This window comes from Phocoena phocoena, chromosome 5 (assembly GCF_963924675.1).
Source record: "Phocoena phocoena chromosome 5, mPhoPho1.1, whole genome shotgun sequence".
Classification (NCBI taxonomy): domain Eukaryota; kingdom Metazoa; phylum Chordata; class Mammalia; order Artiodactyla; family Phocoenidae; genus Phocoena; species Phocoena phocoena.
Window position 1 is genome coordinate 2,584,439 of NC_089223.1, and position 21,231 is coordinate 2,605,669.

Genomic DNA, 21,231 nt, shown 5'->3' on the forward strand with positions numbered 1-21,231 from the left:
TCTTACCTCGTTGTTGCCTGGTGCACGAGGAGAGGGGATTCAGAGCGCTGCTTAAAGGAGCTCCAGAGACGGGCGCGAGCCGCGGCTAAAAGCGCGGACCCCAGAGACGGGCATGAGGCGCTAGGGCTGCTGCTGCCGCCACCAAGAAGCCTGTGTGCGAGCACAGGTCACTCTCCACACCCCCTTCCGGGGAGCCTGTGCAGCCCGCCACTGCCAGGGCCCCGGGATCTCGGGACAACTCCCCCGGGAGAACGCACGGCGCGCCTCAGGCCGGTGCAACGTCACGTCGGCCTCTGCCGCCGCAGGCCCGCCCCGCACTCCGTGCCCCTCCCTCCCCGCCGGCCTGAGTGAGCCAGAGCCCCGGAAGCAGCTGCTCCTTTAACCCCGTCCTGTCTGAGTGAAGAACAGATGCCCTCAGGCGACCTACATGCAGAGGCGGGGCCAAATCCAAAGCTGAGCCCCGGGAGCTGTGAGAACAAAGAAGAGAAAGGGAAATCTCTCCCAGCAGCCTCAGGAGCAGCGGATTAAAGCTCCACCATCAACTTGATGTACCCTGCATGTGTGGAATACATGAATAGACAACGAATCATCCCAAATTGAAGAGGTGGACTTTGGGAGCAGCTATATATTTTTTTCCTTTTTCTCTTTTTGTGTGGCTGTACGTGTATGCTTCTGTGTGTCATTTGTCTGTAAAGCATTGATTTTACAATTTGTCCTAGGGTTCTGTCTGTCCGTTGTTTTTCTTTTTTTTTTTAGTATAGTTTTAGGAATTGTTATCATTGGTAGATATGTTTTTGGGTTTGGATGCTCTCTTCTTTCTTTTTTTAAATTACTTTTTAATTTTTTAATAGTTATTTTTTATTTTAATAACTTTATTTTATGTTATTTTATTCCTTCTTTCTTTCTTTTTTCCTCCCTTTTCTTCTGAGCCGAGTGGCCGAAAGGGTCTTGGTGCTCCGGCCAGTTGTCAGGCCTGTGCCTCTGAGGTGGGAGAGCCGAGTTCAGGACACTGGCCCACAAGAGACCTCCTGGCTCCACATAATATCAAACGGCAAAAACTCTCCCAGAGATCTCCCTCTCAACGCTAAGACCCAGCTCCATTCAACGACCAGCAAGCTACAGTGCAGGACACCCTATGCCAAACAACTAGCAAGACAGGAACACAACCCCACCCATTAGCAGACAGGATGCCTAAAATCATAAAAAGGTCACAGACACCCCAAAACACACCACCAGACGTGGACCTGCCCAACCAGAAAAACAAGATCCATGCTCATCTACCAGAACAAAGAGACTAGTGCCATCCACTAGGAAGCCTACACAACCCACTGAACCAACCTTAGCCACTGGGGGCAGACACCAAAAACAACAGCAACTACTAACCTGCAGCCTGCGAAAAGGAGACCCCAAACACAGTAAGTTAAGCAAAATGAGAAGACAGAGAAACACACAGCAGATGAAGCAGCAAGGTAAAAACCCACCAGACCTAACAAAGGAAGAGGAAATAGGCAGTCTACCTGAAGTAGAATTCAGAGTCCTGATAGTAAAAATGATCAAAAATCTTGGAAATAGAATGGAGAAATACAAGAAATGTTTAACAAGGAGAACTAAACAGCAAACAATGATGTATAACACAGTAAATGAAATTTTAAATTCTCTAGAAAAAATCAGTAGCAGAATAACTGAGGCAGAGGATAAGTGACCTGGAAGATAAAATAGTGGAAATATCTACTGCAGAGCAGAATAAGGATAAAAGAATGAAGAGAATTGAGAACAGTCTCAGAGACTTCTGGGACAACATTAAACCCACCAACATTCGAATTATAGGGGTCCCAGATGAAGAAGAGAAAAAGAGAATCAACAAGAAAATATTTGAAGAGATTATAGTTGAAAAAAAGGAGATAGTTAATCAAGTGCAGGAAGTGTAGAGAGTCCCATACAGGATAAATCCACAGAGAAACACACCAAGACACATATCAATCAAACTACCAAAAATTAAGTACAAAGAACAAATATTAAAAGCAGCAAGGGAAAAACAGCAAATAACATGCAAGGGAATCCCCATAAGGTTAACAGCTGATCTTTCAGCAGAAACTCTGCAAGCCAGAAGAGAGTGGCAGGACATATTTAAAGTGATGAAAGGGAAAAACCTACAACTAAGATTACTCTACCCAGCAAGGATCTCATTCAGATTCAATAGAGATATTAAAATCTTTACAGGCAAGCAAAAGCTAAGAGAATTCAGCACCACCAAATCAGCTTTACAACAGATGCTAAAGGAACTTCTCTAGGCAGGAAAGAAAAGAAAAGGAAAAGACCTACAAAAACCAACCCAAAAAATTAAGAAAATGGTAATAGGAACACGCATATCAATAACTACCTTAAATGTAAATGGATTAAATGCTCCAACCAAAAGACATAGACTGGCTGAATGGATAAAAAAACAAGACCCGTACATATGCTGTCTACAAGAGGCCCACTTCAGACCTAGGGACACATACAGACTGAAAGTGAGGGGATGGAAAAAGATATTCCATGCAAATGGAAATCAATAGAAAGCTGGAGTAGTAATTCTCATATCAGACAAAATTGACCTTAAAATAAAGACTACGGCAAGAGACAAAGAGGGACACTACATAATGATCAAGGGATCCATCCAAGAAGAAGATATAACAATTGTAAATATTTAGGCACCCAACATAGGAGCACCTCAATACATAAGGCAAATGCTAACAGCCATAAAAGGGGAGATCGACAGTAACACAATCATAGTAGGGGACTTTAACACCTCACTTTCAACAATGGACAGAGCATCCAAAATGAAAATAAATAAGGAAACACAAGCTTTAAATGATACATTAAACAAGATAGACTTAATTGATATTTATAGGACATTCCATCCAAAAATAACAGAATACATTTTCTTCTCAAGTGCTCATGGAACATTCCTCAGGATAGATCATATCTTGGGTCACAAATCAAGCCTTGGTAAATTTAAGAAAATTGAAATAGTATAAAGTATCATTTCTGACCACAACGTTATGAGACTAGATATCAATTACAGGAAAAAAATCTGTAAAAATACAAATTCATGGAAGCGAAACAATACACTCTTTAATGACCAAGAGATCACTGAAGAAATCAAAGAGGAAGTCAAAAAGTACCTAGAAACAAATGACAATGAAAACACGGTACCGAAAACCTATGGGATGCAGCAAAAGCAGTTCCAAGAGGGAAGTTTATAGCAATACAATCCTATCTCGGGAACCAGGAAACATCTCAAACAACCTAACCTTAAACCTAAAGCAATTAGAGAAAGAATAACAAAAAAAAAAAAACCCAAAGGAAGCAAAAGGAAAGAAATCATAAAGATCATATGACAAATAAATGAAAAAGAAATGAAGAAAACAATAGCGGAGATCAATAACACTAAAAGCTGATTCTTTGAGAAAATAAACAAAATTGATAAACCATTAGCCAGACTTCTCAAAAAAAAAAAAAAAAGGGAGAAGACTCAAATCAATAGAATTAGAAATGAAAAATGAGAAGTAACAACTGATACTACATTACTACAAGCAAGTGTATGCCAATAAAATAGACAACCTGGAAGAAATAGACAAATTCTTAGAAATGCACAACCTTCCAAGACCGAACCAGGAAGAAATAGAAAATACGAACAGACCAATCACAAGCACTGAAATTGAGTCTGTGATTAAAAATCTTCCAACAAACAAAAGCCCAGGACCAGATGCCTTCAGAGGCGAATTCTGTCAAACATTTAGAGAAGAGCTAGCAGCTATCCTTCTCAAACTCTTCCAAAATATAGCAGAGGGAGGAACACTCCCAAACTCATTCTACGAGGCCACCATCACCTTGACACCAAAACCAGATGAAGATGTCACAAAGAAAGAAAACTACAGGCCAATATCACTGATAAACACAGATGCAAAAATCCTCAACAAAATAGTAGCAAACACAATCCAACAGCACATTAAAAGGATCATACACCATGATCAAGTGGGGTTTATCCTAGGAATGCAAGGATTCTTTGGTATACGCAAATCAATCAATGTGATACACCATATTAACAAATTGAAGGAGAAAAACCATATGATCATCTCAGTAGTTGCAGAAAAAGCTTTCAACAAAATTCAATATCCGTTTATGATAAAAGCCCTCCAAAAAGTAGGCATAGAGGGAACTTACCTCAACATAACACAGGCCATATATTACAAACCCACAGCCAACATCATTCTCAATGGTGAAAACCTGAAAACATTTCCACTAAGATCAGGAGCAAGACAAGGTTGCGCGCTCTCACCACTGTTATTCAACATAATTTTGGAAGTTTTAGCCACAGCAATCAGAGACAAAAAAGAAATAAAAGGAATCCAAACTGGAAAAGAAGAACTAAAGCTGCCACTGTTTGCAGATGACATGATACTATACATAGAGAATCCTAAAGACGCTACCAGAAAACTACTAGAGCTAATCCATGAATTTGGTAAAGTAGCAGGATACAAAATTAATGCACAGAAATCTCTTGCATTCCTACACACTAATGATGGAAAATCTGAAAGAGAAATTAAGGAAACACTCCCATTTACCATTGCAACAAAAAGAATAAAATACCTAGGAATAAACCTACCTAAGGAGACAAAAGACTTGTATGCAGAAAACTATAAGACACTGATGAAAGAAATTAAAGATGATACAAACAGATGGAGAGATATACCATGTTCTTGGATGGGAAGAATCAACATTGTGAAAATGACTATACTATCCAAAGCAATCTACAGATTCAATGCAATCCCTATCAAACTGCCAATGGCATTATTCACAGAACTAGAACAAAAAATTTCACAATTTGTATGGAAACACAAAAGACCCCGAATAGCCAAAGCAATCTTGAGAAAGAAAAACGCAGCTGGAGGAATCAGACTCCCTGACTTCAGACTATACTACAAAGCTACAGTAATCAAGACAGTATGGTACTGGCACAAAAACAGAAATATAGATCAATGGAACAGGATAGAAAGCCCAGAGACAAACCCACACACATATGGTCACCTTATCTTTGATAAAGGAGGCAAGAGTATACAATGGAGTAAAGACAGGCTCTTCAATCAGTGGTGCTGGGAAACCTGGACGCCCACATGTAAAATAATGATATTAGAATGCTCCCTAACACCATACACTAAAACGAACTCAAAATGGATTAGAGACCTAAATTTAAGGGCAGACACTATAAAACTCTTAGAGGAAAACACAGGCAGAACACTCTATGACATAAATCACAGCAAGATCCTTTTTGACCCACCTCCTAGAGAAATGGAAATAAAAACAAAAATAAACAAATAGGACCTAATGAAACTTAAAAGCTTTTGCACAGCAAAGGAAACCATAAACAAGATGAAAAGACAACCCTCAGAATGGGAGAAAATATTTGCCAACGAATCAATGGACAAAGGATTAATCTCCAAAATTTACAAGCAGCTCATGCAGCTCAATATCCAAAAGACAAACAACCCAATCCAAAAATGGGCAGAAGACCTAAATAGACATTCTCCAAAGAAGATATACAGATTGCCAACAAACACACAAAAGGATGCTCAACATCACTACTCATTAGAGAAATGCAAATCAGAACTACAATGAGGTATCACCTCACTCCAGTTAGAACGGCCATCATCAAAAATCTACAAACAATAAAGGCTGGAGAGGGTGTGGAGAAAAGAGAACCCTCTTTCACTCTTGGTGGGAATGTAAATTGATACAGCCACTATGGAGAACAGAAGGGAGGTTCCTTAAAAAACTAAAAATAGAACTACCATACAACCCAGCAATCCCACTACTGGGCATATACCCTGAGAAAACCATAATTCAAAAAGAGCCATGTCCACAATGTTCACTGAAGAACTATTTACAATAGCCAGGACATGGAAGCAACCTAAGTGTCCATCGATGAATGGATAAAGAAGATGTGGCACATCTATACAATGGAATATTACTCAGCCTTAAAAAGAAATGAAATTGAGTTATTTGTAGTGAGGTGGATGGACCTAGAGTCTGTCATACAGAGTGAAGTAAGTCAGAAAGAGAAAAACAAGTGCCGTATGCTAGCATATATATGTGGAATGTAAAAAAAAAAAAAAAAAAAAAAAGGTTCTGAAGAACCTAGGGGCAGGACAGGAATAAAGACGCAGATGTAGAGAATGGACTTGAGGACACAGGGAGGGGGAAGGGTAAGCTGGGACGAAGTGAGGTAGTGGCATTGACATATATACACTCCCAAATGTAAAATAGATAGCTAACGGGAAGCAGCCGCATAGCACAGGGAAATCAGCTCGGTGCTTTGTGACCACCTAGAGAGGTGGGGTTTGTAGGGTGGGAGGGAGATGCAAGAGGGAGGAGATATGGTGATATATGTATATGTATTTAAAAAATAAAATAAAGTACCATCAAATTCTCAAATGCTATGAAATGTATTGATTACATCCAGGCTTTTATTTTAAAGGAACTCTTTGAGTTTCCAGATTAGAATTTGCTAGCACTCCTTCTGTATTATAAACAAATGGCCGTGCAGAAAAAGGCTCCCCATCACAGTCATGCTAACCTATCCTCATCCCAGTTGCAGGCAGGTTGAATCACTCCACCATGAAGACCCAAGTTCAGATGCTCGCCTCGGCAGCCTCTGGACATCACCCTGCTCTGCACTTTAACAGCCTTGTCTACAGGAAAAGGATGCAGACATTGGTTCCTCTGTTTCCGTATTTGTATTCCTTTGATCCACAGGGAAAACGGAAGCTTCCTCTAATACATTTTGGGTGATGCAGTAAGTCAGAATCTGCTAAAAATGTATGTCTACCCAGAACCTCAGAATGTGACCTTATGTGGAAATAGGATCTTTGCAAATATAATGAAGGTGAGGAGTTTCTGATTTCCCCCTGGTTCAGCCCAGGCAGACCTTTCCCCTCTCCCTTTCTGGTCCAAGTCTCTCGTCTGGTCTGGGAACAGCAGAGCCCAGCTCTTCTTTATTTGCTTTTCCTCATCTATTGTCAGTGCTCAAACCTGGGCCTTTGACAATCAAATACTAAGAATTTGATTCTTTTGTTATCTGCAGACATCTGTGTCATCCCTTTTCCGAGGCAATGAAGGTGGAAAATTCTAGCCTCTTGCTATAGGAAAAGGGCAGAGTGCAAGGAATTCAAGGGAAAGGAAACTTTATTAATAACCCCGATTATTTGCCTGTCACTAATCTATGAGAATTAGACAAACAGTATTTATTTATGGGTATGATGGTGATGATACATACCTTTTAATAGGATTATAAGAATGTTTGAAGTGTATTCAAAGATCCTTTTAATTTTTAATTGGGCCTGCATTTAAAATTCTGGAACACTAAATATCCCTTCATTTCCTTTTACACAGCTGTCAGGATGATGGCAATGCCAGGCAGTTTGATGTAGAACTTCCCTGTTCTCATTTTAGAATATTCCATTAAAGTTGGTAGTTTGTCTTTTTTAAGGTCGAAAAGACAGGAGGGAAAGTGACACAAGTCATAAATACGTGTGTTGATACACACCTATGCATTGTACATTCAAAAATGACTGGTTTCCTATTTATTATTCTCAAAATAGAGTTGGAAAAATGCATGTAGCTGAACCCCTGGCTTTTCTATAAATACAAACCTCGTTTTAACTTCAAATATGTTTATCCAACAATGCTTCAAAGATGTTTGAGTTAACTCCACAAAGACTTTCAGCTCAGAACGCTTCCTATGAGATAGGACACAAAAGACAGTTTCTGTAGTGGCTTCAATTTCTTTTAAAACATCCCCAGGATAATGTCACAGCCTTAATTTCTTCAGAGTTGCCTCTAAAGGTACTCAGAAATAGAGTCACAGATGTAGAAAACAAACTTATGGTTACCAAGTGGGAAAGGCAGGGAGGGATAAATTGGGAGATTGAGATTGACATATACACACTACTGTATATAAAATAGATAATCAACAAGGACCTACTGTATAGCACAGGGAACTCTACTCAATACTCTGTAATGACTTATATGGAAAAGAATCTTAAAAAGAGTGGATATATGTATATGTATAACTGATTCACTTTGTGTACAGCAGAAACTAACACAACATTTTAAATCAACTATCATCCAATAAAAATTAATTTAAAAAATAAAATAAAAGTACCCAGAAAGAGGCATATGTATTCCGTCAGCAAACAGCTATTGTCATTCAAATTCAAGGAGATCTCACACTACTGGTCTGATGAATTGGTCTGTCTGACCAGGCGACACCTCAAGGTCTATTTTAATGGCCCAGGGCACCTCTACTCTGGGCATCATTAATTTCTGAGAAAGAGATGTTCCACTGTGTCCCAAGAATGGGTGCTGAGAATTGAGGAAATATCTGAGAATCAGGGATCCTCTGCTTGGCATAAATCCACACTTTATAAATTAACCGCATTGTAGCCAATAGGATTTATGCCTTCAGTTTCATCAAAGTGTAGAACATTTAACACACAGCATCATGGCACCCTTCTTTGTCCTGGCTCCCTCTCTGACAGAGGCATGAGTCCCTCGACTTTGAATACTCAAAATCCAAACATGAAAGGAGCCCAGGAATGACCCCTGCAAACCTACAGGACTGTTTGGGGACCGTGATCTGGCACAGCTGGCTGGTGAGAGGTGCAGAGTCCTGAGCTCCACCCCCAGAAACATTGATCTAGTAGGTAAGAATGGGGCCCAGAAATCTGCATTTTAACACAGTGGGTGAGTAGCACACCTGTCAAAGTTTTGAAATGATTCACTTCCCAACGCAGACAATTTTATTACCAAATTCAGAACCCCTTGAAAGTGATTAATTAGAGTGATTAATTCAGACGTTAGCAGGTATCAGATCAGCTGGAGGGCTTGTTAAAATGCAGAATGCTGGACCCCATCTACAGAGTTTCTAATTGAAAGCTCCTGGAGTGGAGCCCAAGATTTTGCTTTTCTGTGAAGCTCCCAAGTGATACTGATGCTACTTGTCCCAGATCTGCACTTTGAAAACCACTCATCTAGACTTTTATTTTTAACTTTTTATTTTATATTGGAGTATAGCCAATTAACAATGTTGTAATAGTTTCACAACAAAGCGACCCAGCCATACATATACATGTATCCATCCTCCCCCAAACTCCCCTCCCATCCAGGCTGCCACATCACATTGAGTAGAGTTCCCTGTGCTGTACAGTAGGTCCTTGTTGGTTACCCATTTTAAATATAGTAGTGTATACATGTCAATCCCAAACTCCCTCCCCTCCACCCGACTCCTCTGGTAACCGTAAGTTCATTCTCAAAGTCTGTGAGTCTTCTTGTGCAAATACAGAAGCAAACAGTTCCCAACATGTATTAAAAGATGGCATATAAAAGGGTTAAACAAAATTAAAGCTATTTCTTTGAGGCTGATTTCCTTTCATCGTACTAGCCTGCATTATTAATTCCAAGTGGGGATACAGGATTCAGCATTTCCCAAACATATTTAACCACAGAACTCTCTTCTCAAGAAGAATCCTGGGAAGCAGTTTGAGGAAAGCCTAATATAGCACCGTCACAACTATGCAGTGCCTTCAAGAAACTTGGACCTTTCCCATTCCCATCCAGACGTCAACCCTTGACACGCCACACACCCACCCCCGGCGCCAATGCCGGGGAATGTGGGAGCATGGAGAAGAGAGATGCATTCTCCAGAACTCAGATTGGTGTGTCTAACGCACTTTTCCATAAAATAAATTGTAACTAATACTAGATGCAAATGAGATAATGATTTACTATTTTATATACTTTATGAGAGCTAGTAGAAGTCATGTTTTAACTATATTAAAAGTACCTTAGAAGTCACTGAGGCAATAAAAATACATAAGCTAAGAAGATTAATTCCTGTCGTACTCTCATAAGGAGATAAAATACATATCTAAATAGGCACAGTATGAAGCAGATTATAATAAGTGTAAGAAGACATATGAGCACAGTGCCCTTAAATTACGGACCACTCGCATTCATCTTGTTAACAGCAACGTTACTAAGGAAAAGAAATCTGATCCTTCTGATTGACAGGATTCTCCGGCTAAATCTAGCCGTCCTCCACTGCAACATGAGAAGGGCTCTAGTCAGAGAAAATCCCATAATGCAGTTCTTCCAAAACTTGTTGTAAGACTCCCCCCGGGCATTGATGGACTATATAGACCTCCAGACCCCATATTGGCCAAATAAATCAGAGTCTCCAGTAGAGGAGCCTGGAAATCTGTGTTTTTGTTAAGTGCCCCAGTTCCCAAATTTTATTATAACATCAGGGAGACTGGGTTTTCTCTGAAGTGTCTTTGAGGACAGAGACCCATTCATTCATTCATTCATTGAATTAGCACATACTTATTCAGGCAGTGTGTAAGACCAGATTTTTCTTGGTCTACGTCATTCATTCTTATTCAGAGCATCGTTACATGTTTTTAGTTTTAAAAAACCCTATTTTTAGTAAATATACATACTTAATGCTCTTCATACAGCGCTACCAACACATACTAAGAACCACATCCCCTAACGCAATACCCTCTTGTACTGTGCTCTCTACTTTGTGATACCTCAAGAAAACTCAGAGAGTCAAATTTCAGTGGGATCACAAGTAAAGTATGAAAAACCATTCTGCCCACTGTCCCATACATCCTTGAAATATGAAGGGTATGGGATTTAAGATATAGAAACACATATTCCAAAAGCTGTTTTCTTAAAAATGCTAACTTTCCAACTTTGCAACTTTGGCTACATCTTCTATGTTCTGTGTTCCTGCTTTCTGGTGAGAGGAAGTAATGGGTGGGAAGAAGAAAATGCTTTGGGAAGGCAGGGAAGAAGGTAAATGCTAATTGCAAAGAAGCTTGTTTGTTTGATGATGCTGCTATTTAAAAAGAGATCTCCCCGCAAAACATATGCTCTCACTTGGAGAGCTATAAGCCGTCTTGTCCTGTTTCCTTCTGCATTCTCAAATTCCCCATCACCTCTCTTTCTCTTTTCCCTCTCTTTTCAACTCTGTGTCTGTGTGTGTCTGTGTGTGTGTGTGTGTGTGTGTGTGTGTGTGTGTGTGTGCGTTGAGCTACAATGAGGTAGAAAAGGAGAGAAAATAATAAGATTGAGAAAGAGACAGAGAAGTAGCATAAATAACTACATCACTTGGATTTGTTGGACTAAAGCGTTGCAACTACACCAGGTATAGTGAACCCCTCTAGAACAGATATTAAGCACTGCACCACCTATTAATGGTAAGAATGCAGCAAATTGCAACAGTTCACTTGAAAAGCTCAGTTAAATACAGGGCCTGCTGAAGAACAAGAGAGAAGGAAAAGCAACGTCTTCCAGTGGTCACCCAACCACTCTGTCTCATGAATGTCGCAGCAGCAGTGAGACAACACCCGCGGATACAGGTCCAGCCCTGCGATGCAGCACCTCACCTGCGTCCCATCGCTGTGTTCTGAGGTCCAGGAGGATGGGTCAGGACACAAATGTGAGCATGGGCGCCCTCTCCCCCGCCCCCCAACCAGGCCCTGGCAGCCTGCGGGGTTGAGTCCTTCAGACCTTTCCACCCTCACTCTGTAGATACACAAAAACTCGTCTGTAAAAATAATCAGTGCCTCAACATACCCAGAGCCAAAAGACTTATCTTACCACGTGTTTCATCTGTAACGTTTATAAATGTATAAAAATTCATAACATTAGTATGAAAATTAATTTTTTTTAATTTTTTTTACAAATGATTCACAATACTTCCATTGATCCATGGATAATAATAATAATAATAAGCTTAAATTCAAGTTAATAACTACTTCTGGTTGTTAAATAATTTTTTGTATAATTCACACAATGCTGATGTAAGAGCCTCAAGAATGGAAATGAAACAGGCAATAGAACAATAAATAGGTAACAGATAGTAACAGCTAAATATTTAAAGACAATGTCGTATAAAAGTTGGAATTTCTATAAGAGGAGTATAAACTGATTCAATCATCTTTGGACCTAGAAAAGAAAACATTAAAATAATGGTATTGGGACTTCCCTGGTGGTCCAGCGGCCAAGACTCTGCGCTCCCAATGCAGGGGGCCTGGGTTCGATCCCTGGTCGGGGAACTAGATCCCATATGCCACCACTGAAGATCCCACATGCCACAGCTAAGACCCAGTGCGGCCAAGTAAATAAGTAAATAAATAAATATTAAAAAAAAAAAAAAAAAAATAATGGTATTATTTTAATTCTTTCATTATTTTTAATAATTCTCTTTCTTACTCAAATCACTTAAAGTTCTCAGAATCAGTTTTTCCATCTGTAAGTAGAGTTCGCAATAATGACGAAATGGAGTTACTAGGAGAGTTGACACGTTAGTTTCGTCAAGTAAAGTAACTAGCAGGCCTCCAACAAAAAAGTAACCTGGTCAGACAGGGGAAGGGACCCATTTATGCTGGGCAGGAAGGCTCAGTCGGATGAGGATTTAGGGTTTGCAAATTCAACTGAACATGTTCAAAAGTCCCATCACAATTCGCAGGGTCCCTCTCTTTCCAAATCAGTGTCCTAATGTGCCCTTAAAAGACAGGACAAAATGTGAATCCAGCTTATGTTGTAACCTTAGCAACCCATTGGATCAGCTTCTATCTGAGTCCTGAGGTCCCAAGAGATAAAAGATTATCTTAGGGTAGTCATGGCAGCTCCCTGGTTCTCTGAATTTTCTTGAGCTGATGACCTCATACCCTGAGCTTGTCATTTTCTTTCCTTAATCTCTCTGGGGCCATCTCCATAGTCATCTCATTCCACAGCCCTTGACATTTCTCATTTTCATTCTGATGAGTTTACCATAGCATCCACTTTGCCAGAGTCTATCCTTCCAAGAGGCTCATAATCCAGGAAGCCAAGAGTGATCATTGAAACAACTATTTTTGGTTGCTGTGTGCCATAAGCTATGAAAGTACCATTTTGTAATGGTGACAGGACTACTGTTATCTTCAAAACCATCTGGGTCAGATAAACAGCCCAACCTTACTATCCTTGAGATTCTGTTATCTGCAATCCCCTCTGGAAGGAGGAAAGAGAAACCACTCTAGATTTTTTTTTTTGCTTTTGCTTAAGAAAAAAGAGATTTCTTACAGAGAAGAATGTGTTTATAGAATCATTATAAAGACAATAGAAGCAAGAGTCAGGGGTGGGGGAAACACCACCATAGTTGCAAGCATCTGCCCCATTACTACTGCACACCAGCTCTTCACCCAGGAAGCTGGAACCTGAGACTGGCCACGATAACTGCCCCGCCTCCGCTAGGCACCCACAAGACTGGCGTCTACAAACTTCCAGTCTCGCAGGAGTGAGTCCCTTCGGTGGAAGCTTTTCTATAACAAGAACCTGAGCTGCTTGGGATCTGGACAACATAGATCTACGTTACCAGCTTCTGAAGAACAAGAAAGCATTCTAAACCGAAGATAGAATGCAGAGGGAGCAAACATGCACTAAATCCCACAGTCACAACAAGCTACCATCTCTATTTGCCTGAACAAGCCCATTCTTCCAGATTTCCTTCCCTTCCTCCTCTTTCTCTACCTAAGGTGCCACCTTCTTTACAATGTCAAGGGTCGGAGAGGCACCTTGACCTGGTTCCTGGGTGTTCAGAAGCTGTTTCTGGGGTGCTTCTCTTGTCCACCCAGTTACTGGCACTCAGCTGGAGTCTCAGGCTGACATCTGCAGTTGGTAAACTTGATGTCCATCAGTCATCTCTGAGATATCATAATGATACCATTGAGATATAATAATATCTTTAAGATACCATCATACTACTTTGCTACTGGTGTTTATTTTGAAAACTTCTGTAATAAAGAAGTTTTAAAACTAATAAGTAATACTAAAGGATGGAAACTGCTATAAATACAATGTTTAAGTAGTCTATCTTCTTTCCAGTTTGTTTTTAGTGGGACTTTAATAGGAAGTATACTCTTGCAAGCACTTATGTTAGAATACCTTTCCTTCCCCAAATGTAATCTTCATGGAAGAGTTAATGAGCCATGAAAAAATAAGAAAATAACATGGAGATGGAGGAAAATTGTACAAATTGTATTTAATCAGATATGAGCATATTCCAAAAAACTTAATTTCTCTGTTTTGAGCAGTTTGATAGATTGTAGGGACCATTCACCAATCCAGAGAACTTAGGAGGAATAGCAAGTTTATATGGAGACAGATAATGTGTCCCTTTTGGAGAATGCTGTGACAAGCTCCCAGATGATGTTCCTCTGTTTGTCAATCACTCATTATTTTTGTAATTAATTTTTATCGGAGTAGAGTTGATTTACAATGCTGTGTTAGTTTCTGCTGTACAGCAAAGTGAATCAGTTATACATATACCTGTAACCACTTTTTTTTAGATTCTATTCTCATATAGGTCATTCAATTATTTTAAAGAGAGGACCTGTTTTCCCCAACACAACAGAATATTTCTGTTCTTGAACTTTTCGGCTCTGTGATCTTTATTTTAGGTGACAACAATGGATGGTCTATGCAACTTGACAAATATTTTGCCAGTTACTACAAAATGACTTCCTGGTATCCTTTTGTGGCAGAAACATCTGAATGCTGTAAGTAATCAGAGGGAATGATGGTCCTTGCCTATAGGTTCACAGTAAGACACCATGTTCTTAACAGTTGGATCCAACATGTTAAAGAATTTATAGTTTTCTATTTGCAAAATTATAATGTTCCAGTAGACACGCAGCCTTAATTTGAGGATTTTATTTTACGATCACTCAAGGATCATAAGTGCAAAGGTTATAAATCATGCCAGGTATTGTGAACAAGATTAATGTCAGTCCATCAGGGTTGCTATTTTTCATGCCCCCTTTTCACAATCATTATAAACTCTGATATAAAAGCAACTCTGATATAAAGGAAACTGAAAATAGAAGAGCAGAGAAGCTGTTTGGATTTTAACGTTTGTAGGTGAGAAAGCTTCTGGAGTCTAAGCCACACCTTACAGCTACCAAAAAAGCCGTATTAATTATAATCAGCTACTTTTAGTCACATACCGAAAACTTACAAAAACCCTGGAAAGAGTCTGTAGGAGGGTATAACATTGAGGGTAAGCTATAATTTTTAAGATCAGAAAGATCTATATACATAATTCCTTTTAAATAAGTGTTCTCTATTCTAATAAATTATTCAAATGTAAATGTGTGTCTTAAAGTTGTAATTTTAATCCTAGCTTTTCAAAACCTTGGTTAAAAAGCAGGCATTGGGAAAAAGAATACTTCACTGTATTTTTCCCTTTATGTTCTACCACAAATTGTAAAGTACAGCTTTTTAAAATTTTTTAAATATTTTTTTGTCTTCATTACTCAAAAGAGACTAAAAAAAAACTGCTAGCAAACCCCACTTTAAGGGGGTATACATCCCTCCTGTAAGTCTCACAGGTCACTCAGCAATCTATCTCAACTTCATGTTGTCTTCTTGTCAAATATGGAGATCAGATTGCTTTATCATTAAAGAGCTAAAAGCTTTTGGGAAAGGAAAAAGTTAACAGGTATAATTTAACTACTCATACAAGGCAAAAAACTAATGGATTAAGCCATATGATCTCAAAATGTAGTTTTTATTTTCTTGTTTCATTGTACATCCTTTTCTTTTCATTTCTTAAATTTTAATTTCATCTTTTTATATTTCACGTTATTCCCAAAAGGATGTGAGGCAATTTACAATAAAAATATGGCTACGAACAGACTTAACCCATTAACATGACATAAGAGACAAAAATTCCATGGTGAGTGGGAAAAGGAATGGAGAAGAAACATTAGATAAGGAAATCCTCACTAAGAAAAGTTACTGCCTAGTTCTTAATTCTGTAGTCATTAAGTCAAAGAGGAAAAATAATGGGCTACATGACTTTTTCATAGTCTGGTCTGTAAAACAAAAATAAACAAAGGGGGAAAACAGATCAAGTTAGCAAGAGAAATAAATTTTTGCCCGATGATGAACTCTGGGAGAAATGTGTCCTAAGTATACTTACATAAGAGGAATGCAGCTACACACACACAAAAAATGTCTCAAAAAATACAAAGGCGACGTTTTATCAATTCTTAGTAATGAACAAATATATAATTTTTAATTAGAGTTTTCAAGAAAGATGGGGGAGGGGTGGTAATTAATAATTCAATGTCTTTTTTCAAGCTTAAAAGTAGTGTAAAAATGAAATGGGAAGTGTAACGTAAAATTAAGGGGTGAAACTTAAATTAAGGTTCCTATGGTACCGCTTTATTATTTTTTTTGTACCGCTTTATTTAAATCAGATTATAATAAGGATTTATTGGAAATGTAACTGAAAATGGCTTATAATACTTTTTGGCTGGATGAAAGAATGTGAGGAATTCACAGTTACAGAGTCACCTCTCAAGAAAAATATCATGGAAAACATATCCATCACTAACCAATATATTAATAAAGTTTAAATTTCAAGAATTTGGAAAGTATGGAGATTTGGAAAGAATTGTTTACTCAGCCATAATTTCACCACTCAGAAGCTACCAGCATTAACTTGCCGGTGCATTACTCATCTTTTTTTATTTGAACATAGTTGAAATTTTCTATGCAATCCATTCTTATCATATTTTCAGGTAGCATTTTAGCATAATCAGGTATCCATATTATACACTTTTCAAAATACTCTGTAAGTGACAATTTGTTTCCTCCTTCTTTCCTGGCCGGATATTTAGGTGTTATTTTTTCATTTTTCCCTATCGCAGGTAACCTTGTGATCAGCATATATGGATTATCTGAATTCAATCTGCATAATAGAAAAGACACACTGGGTTAATGCCAACTTCACCGCCCTCCATTTTTACCTCTCATACTGTCCCTCTCGGGACCTTCGTGTTCCACCCTAACCCTGCACATCCCATCCCCACAACGCTCACGTTAGCAGAGGATAAAGAGAGAGAATCAGTTTCCAGAGCTCCATCGCCAGAATGGTCACTTACAACCATAAACCTGTTTTAAAGTTCTTGGCACAGACTCTGTTTACAAAACACACAAAACCTAAATTACGATCGATCGTGAGCTCTCAGGATCCTGTAGGGAGTCTGCAGAGTTATTTGGGAGGAGAGGGAAAACACCTGTGGCCTCATAGCTGAGCAAAGAGACACGTGACTGTTTCCAAGGCTGGAGCCGCCCGTGTGCATCTCTGTCACCCCCCAGCTTTGCCTCAGCGTGCCTGCTTTGCCATCACGATGATTTTCTACTCTTCAGAAGCTTTGCTGTAAAGGTTATAGACTAAAAGTCTGCAAACAGACAGTTCTCACAAGAAGTTTTGTTTGTCCTATGATGATTTAAAATGTTTTAAGTTAGGCATTATTATTTTTAAGTAGGTAATTATATAATATGAAATATTGTCTTTCTGGCTTCTTTGAGGAAGTTGGTTGACTTGGCCACAGATGTTCCCGTTGTAATATAGGACAACAGTTCAGAGAAGCTGTCCCACTGGGACTCCTGCGTGCAGTCTCTACCCGCTTTGCCTGCCCCTGTAGATATTCGAGGCTGTAACCTCTGCTCTAAGTGCAGAGCTTCAACGTAAATGTAGAAAAGGTCACACCTCATTGCTCCCAGGAACCGTCCATTCCCCATCAAGTCAGCAGTCAGATGATGTCTATGACTCTGAATAATAAGCCCATTTCGTTGCTCAGCTATATGAACACACCACCGCAAGTCTCTAACAGACTTTAGAAATATCAGGTCACATCTTTAAGACTACCGCTATAGCCCCACAAGGTAGTCAAAGGCGCACATTCCATTTCCACTCTCTTTCTAACTCTCATCAGTGAGAACAGAATGGCTATGCATAAGAAATATTCACTTCCTCAAGTGAAGCTGTAGGCATCCTTACATCCCTACATAAGCCAAAAGAAGTCTTTTGAAGAACTCCTGAATTAAAAAAAAAAATAGATCTCCCCGCACTATAGTTCAGAGTTGAGTTCTCTTTCTTGCTAGTTAAAAAGGGCTTCGTCTTCCATTAAAACTATTAATACTTTATTCTTAAACAGCAGCTTTGGGCTTCCCTGGTGGCGCAGTGGTTGAGAGTCCGCCTGCCGATGCAGGGGACACGGGTTCGTGCCCTGGTCTGGGAAGATCCCACATGCTGCAGAGCGGCTGGGCCCGTGAGCCATGGCCGCTGAGCCTGCGCGTCTGGAGCCTGTGCTCCGCAACAGGAGAGGCCACAGCAGTGAGAGGCCCGCGTACCACACACAAAAAAAAAACAGCAGCTTTAATATGGACATTAACGTCCATCACACCCTGTCCTGTCACCCTGGGACGTAGCTACTCTCCAAGGATAAGAAAGAGCAGATGACTTCATTCATTTTGCAACAAATGGAGAGGGGCAGGCTGCTTTTTTTTTTTCTTTAAATGCATGGGCTGGTAAATGTATGTTTCCTTTTCTTCAAGTTCTAGCATCATTTTAATGTTAAAAGCAAAACTTTGGAACCTTAATTTAAAGCTTTGCACAAATTGCTTATGTAAGACGTGACACATTTTTGTATATGATTTTCTTATAGCTTTTTGTTTCTTTCTTTTCATTACCCTCCTATTCCTGGTCCCTCATCATCCCCATTCCTTACTGCTTCCTCTTTATTCAGTGGTCGGTTCTGTGCCCGTGCAATGTCTTTGCCGAGGTTTAGAGCTTGATTGTGATGAGACCAATTTACGAGCTGTTCCATCAGTTTCTTCAAATGTGACTTTAATGTAAGTAGAAAAGAATGGCTTCATCCTGACAGCCAGAACAACCCCTGTAAAACTGTATCATAATTCAGGTGTAATTGTCTTTATTAATAATGCATTGTCACTTAAGATATCATTGTTCCTTGGTCAGTTATAATGATTGCTGATATTTATTTGCATTTATTACATGATAGATCTGACTCTAAATTATTCTATATGTTCACTTATTTAGTTAGCCCCTCATAAAAACCTTATGAAGTATTTAGTATCACCACATTTTATCTAAACAAAAGATGCAATCAAGTGTATGTGCTGGGCTTCCCTGGTGGCGCAGTGGTTGAGAGTCTGCCTGCCGATGCCGGGGACACGGATTCGTGTCCCGGTCAGGGAAGATCCCACATACCGCGGAGCGGCTGGGCCCGTGAGCCATGGCCGCTGAGCCTGCGCGTCCGGAGCCTGTGCTCCGCAACGGGAGAGACCACAACAGTGAGAGGCCTGCGTACCGCAAAAAAATAAAATAAAAATAAAAATACCTCTCAAATAAAATCTCTTTAAAAATTTTTAAACGATATTATGAATACAAGAGTGACATCATGGAGCAAAATGTCTCCTGAAAGCTGGTGTTAAAGTAAATAAAGTTTATAATTATTCGTAATGTTGTTAAAAGTAAAGAAAAAACCTTTAAGTAAGAACCAAAATTTACATTTATTTCAGGTCACTCAAGTGGAACTTAATAAGAAAACTTCCTCCTGATGGCTTTAAGAAATACCATGATCTTCAGAAGCTGTAAGGAAAATTTTAATTCTTAGTATTGAATTAACTAACATTTTTTGGCATATCTGTTTCTTCTCACTTCTGCAGAGACAAACACTGCACCACTGCTTAAGTCTAACCCCTCTTTGGGGAATTATTTAGCCATTAGCTGGAGACTACCAGGTAACATTTTTTTTCCTGAGTAATTCTAGAAGCTATCCTAGAAAAATCTCATGATATCTATCCCCAAAGAAACCAGAGTACGTGTGCTATGAACCCTCCAACCACGCTCCTCCCAAGTGAAGATACTCAAGAGGTTTTACTCTCTGCATTTCAATGCCCATCTTACAGAATGATGTAATGACCCCTTACCAGAGCTGCCCTCAAGATTACATAGAGAAGGGACTTCCCTGGTGGTCCAGTGGGTAAGGCTCCACGCTCCCAATGCAGGGGGCCCAGGTTCGATCCCTGGTCAGGGAACTAGATCCCACGTGCTACAACTACAGATCCTGCACGTGGCAACAAAGATCCCCTGTGCTGCAACTAAGACCTGGCACAGCCAAATAAATAAATAAATATTAAAAAATAAAAAAGATTAGATAGAGAAGAATTTTCTTCCATATGTTTGCAAAGTCAATCTCTACCTAAGATAGAAAGTCCTTGTGGTTTGAAACCTCCAAGCATGTTTTTTAGGGACTTAATTCCATTTTCACATCTGCCTCATTGGTTGAGTTTTATCTGAAATGCTAGCTTCTCTTCAGTCTAAGATTACCTATGTACTCTCAGAATCCATAATGGCCCAGGGGATGGTTATCTGTTATTTAGGTCAATTTTGTGGCTAAATCATATTGTCATAGGCTTAAACTGTTGGGTTTAAACAGTCTGTGTCTGAATCACACTATCTAGAAGACGTCTCAGAATTCCCAGTTTCATTCTCACACCTACACTGGTTTGGGATTTGTTTTTACACTAGAGACCCCTGGTATACAGATATCATCGATCTGTACTTTTTCTTTAAGAAAATAAAGATAGAGCAGAATCAGAAGAAAAAGGTATACACTTTGTCTGATGAAACGTTCTCAAAGCTCGGATTACCTGCAGAAAAATATTTCACATCAGAAAATTAAATTCTAATAAAAATGACTTTCCAGAGCTGTATTCTAGACATTTATCAATCAAGTGAGAAGAGCTTTTCAAAATTAAACCTGATACACAAACTTCAAGAGGACACTTCCTTTATTTTCTGATTTCTGGAGTAGGAAGATTTTTTTCTGATCTGTAGCACCACCTTATGTCCACATGGTTTAAAAGGAGTCCGGGCTTCAACTCTAAACATCAGGATTCAATAGTTCAGCAATTTTACACAGTGAACATTGAATTCTTGAACAACCAATTTGTTCCAAGTAATAGATCAAAATAGCCTAATTACCAAAAAAGTTCTAATTGGTGATTGGCTCCGCCTCCAGGCAATATAATCTATTGCGTAACAGAAAATTACAGTACTTAGAAATAAATGAATAAATACTTGTCAAAGTTTTTCTGTTTATTAGTGAGAAAGATGCATTGCCTAGTAAATGATTGGACCACAGCATGTTCTGTGAGAGTGTTAGGTGTATAACAGACTGAACATTTTACAATCAAAGTTAGGTTTCTTGCATGCTGGAGAAATAGGGACTCTCCTTCAGTCAAAATTTCTAATTAACTGAG

General features: G+C 39.2%; 1 protein-coding gene across 4 annotated transcripts in view; it reads left to right on the forward strand.

Annotated features, from left to right (window-relative positions):
- The window catches only part of RXFP1 (relaxin family peptide receptor 1), a 64,710-nt gene that overhangs the window by 6,584 nt on the left and 36,895 nt on the right, over positions 1-21,231 (forward strand). For 2 of the 4 annotated variants that reach the window (XM_065877120.1, XM_065877121.1), the window contains exons 2-4: positions 14,550-14,648; positions 18,690-18,795; positions 19,486-19,557. In XM_065877120.1, the coding sequence (XP_065733192.1) occupies positions 14,570-14,648; positions 18,690-18,795; positions 19,486-19,557 (257 nt within the window). In that variant the 5' untranslated portion in view covers positions 14,550-14,569. Of the gene's footprint in view, positions 1-14,549; positions 14,649-18,608; positions 18,796-19,485; positions 19,558-21,231 lie in introns of those variants that run through there. The other 2 variants (XM_065877119.1, XM_065877118.1) reach the window with 2 other exon arrangements.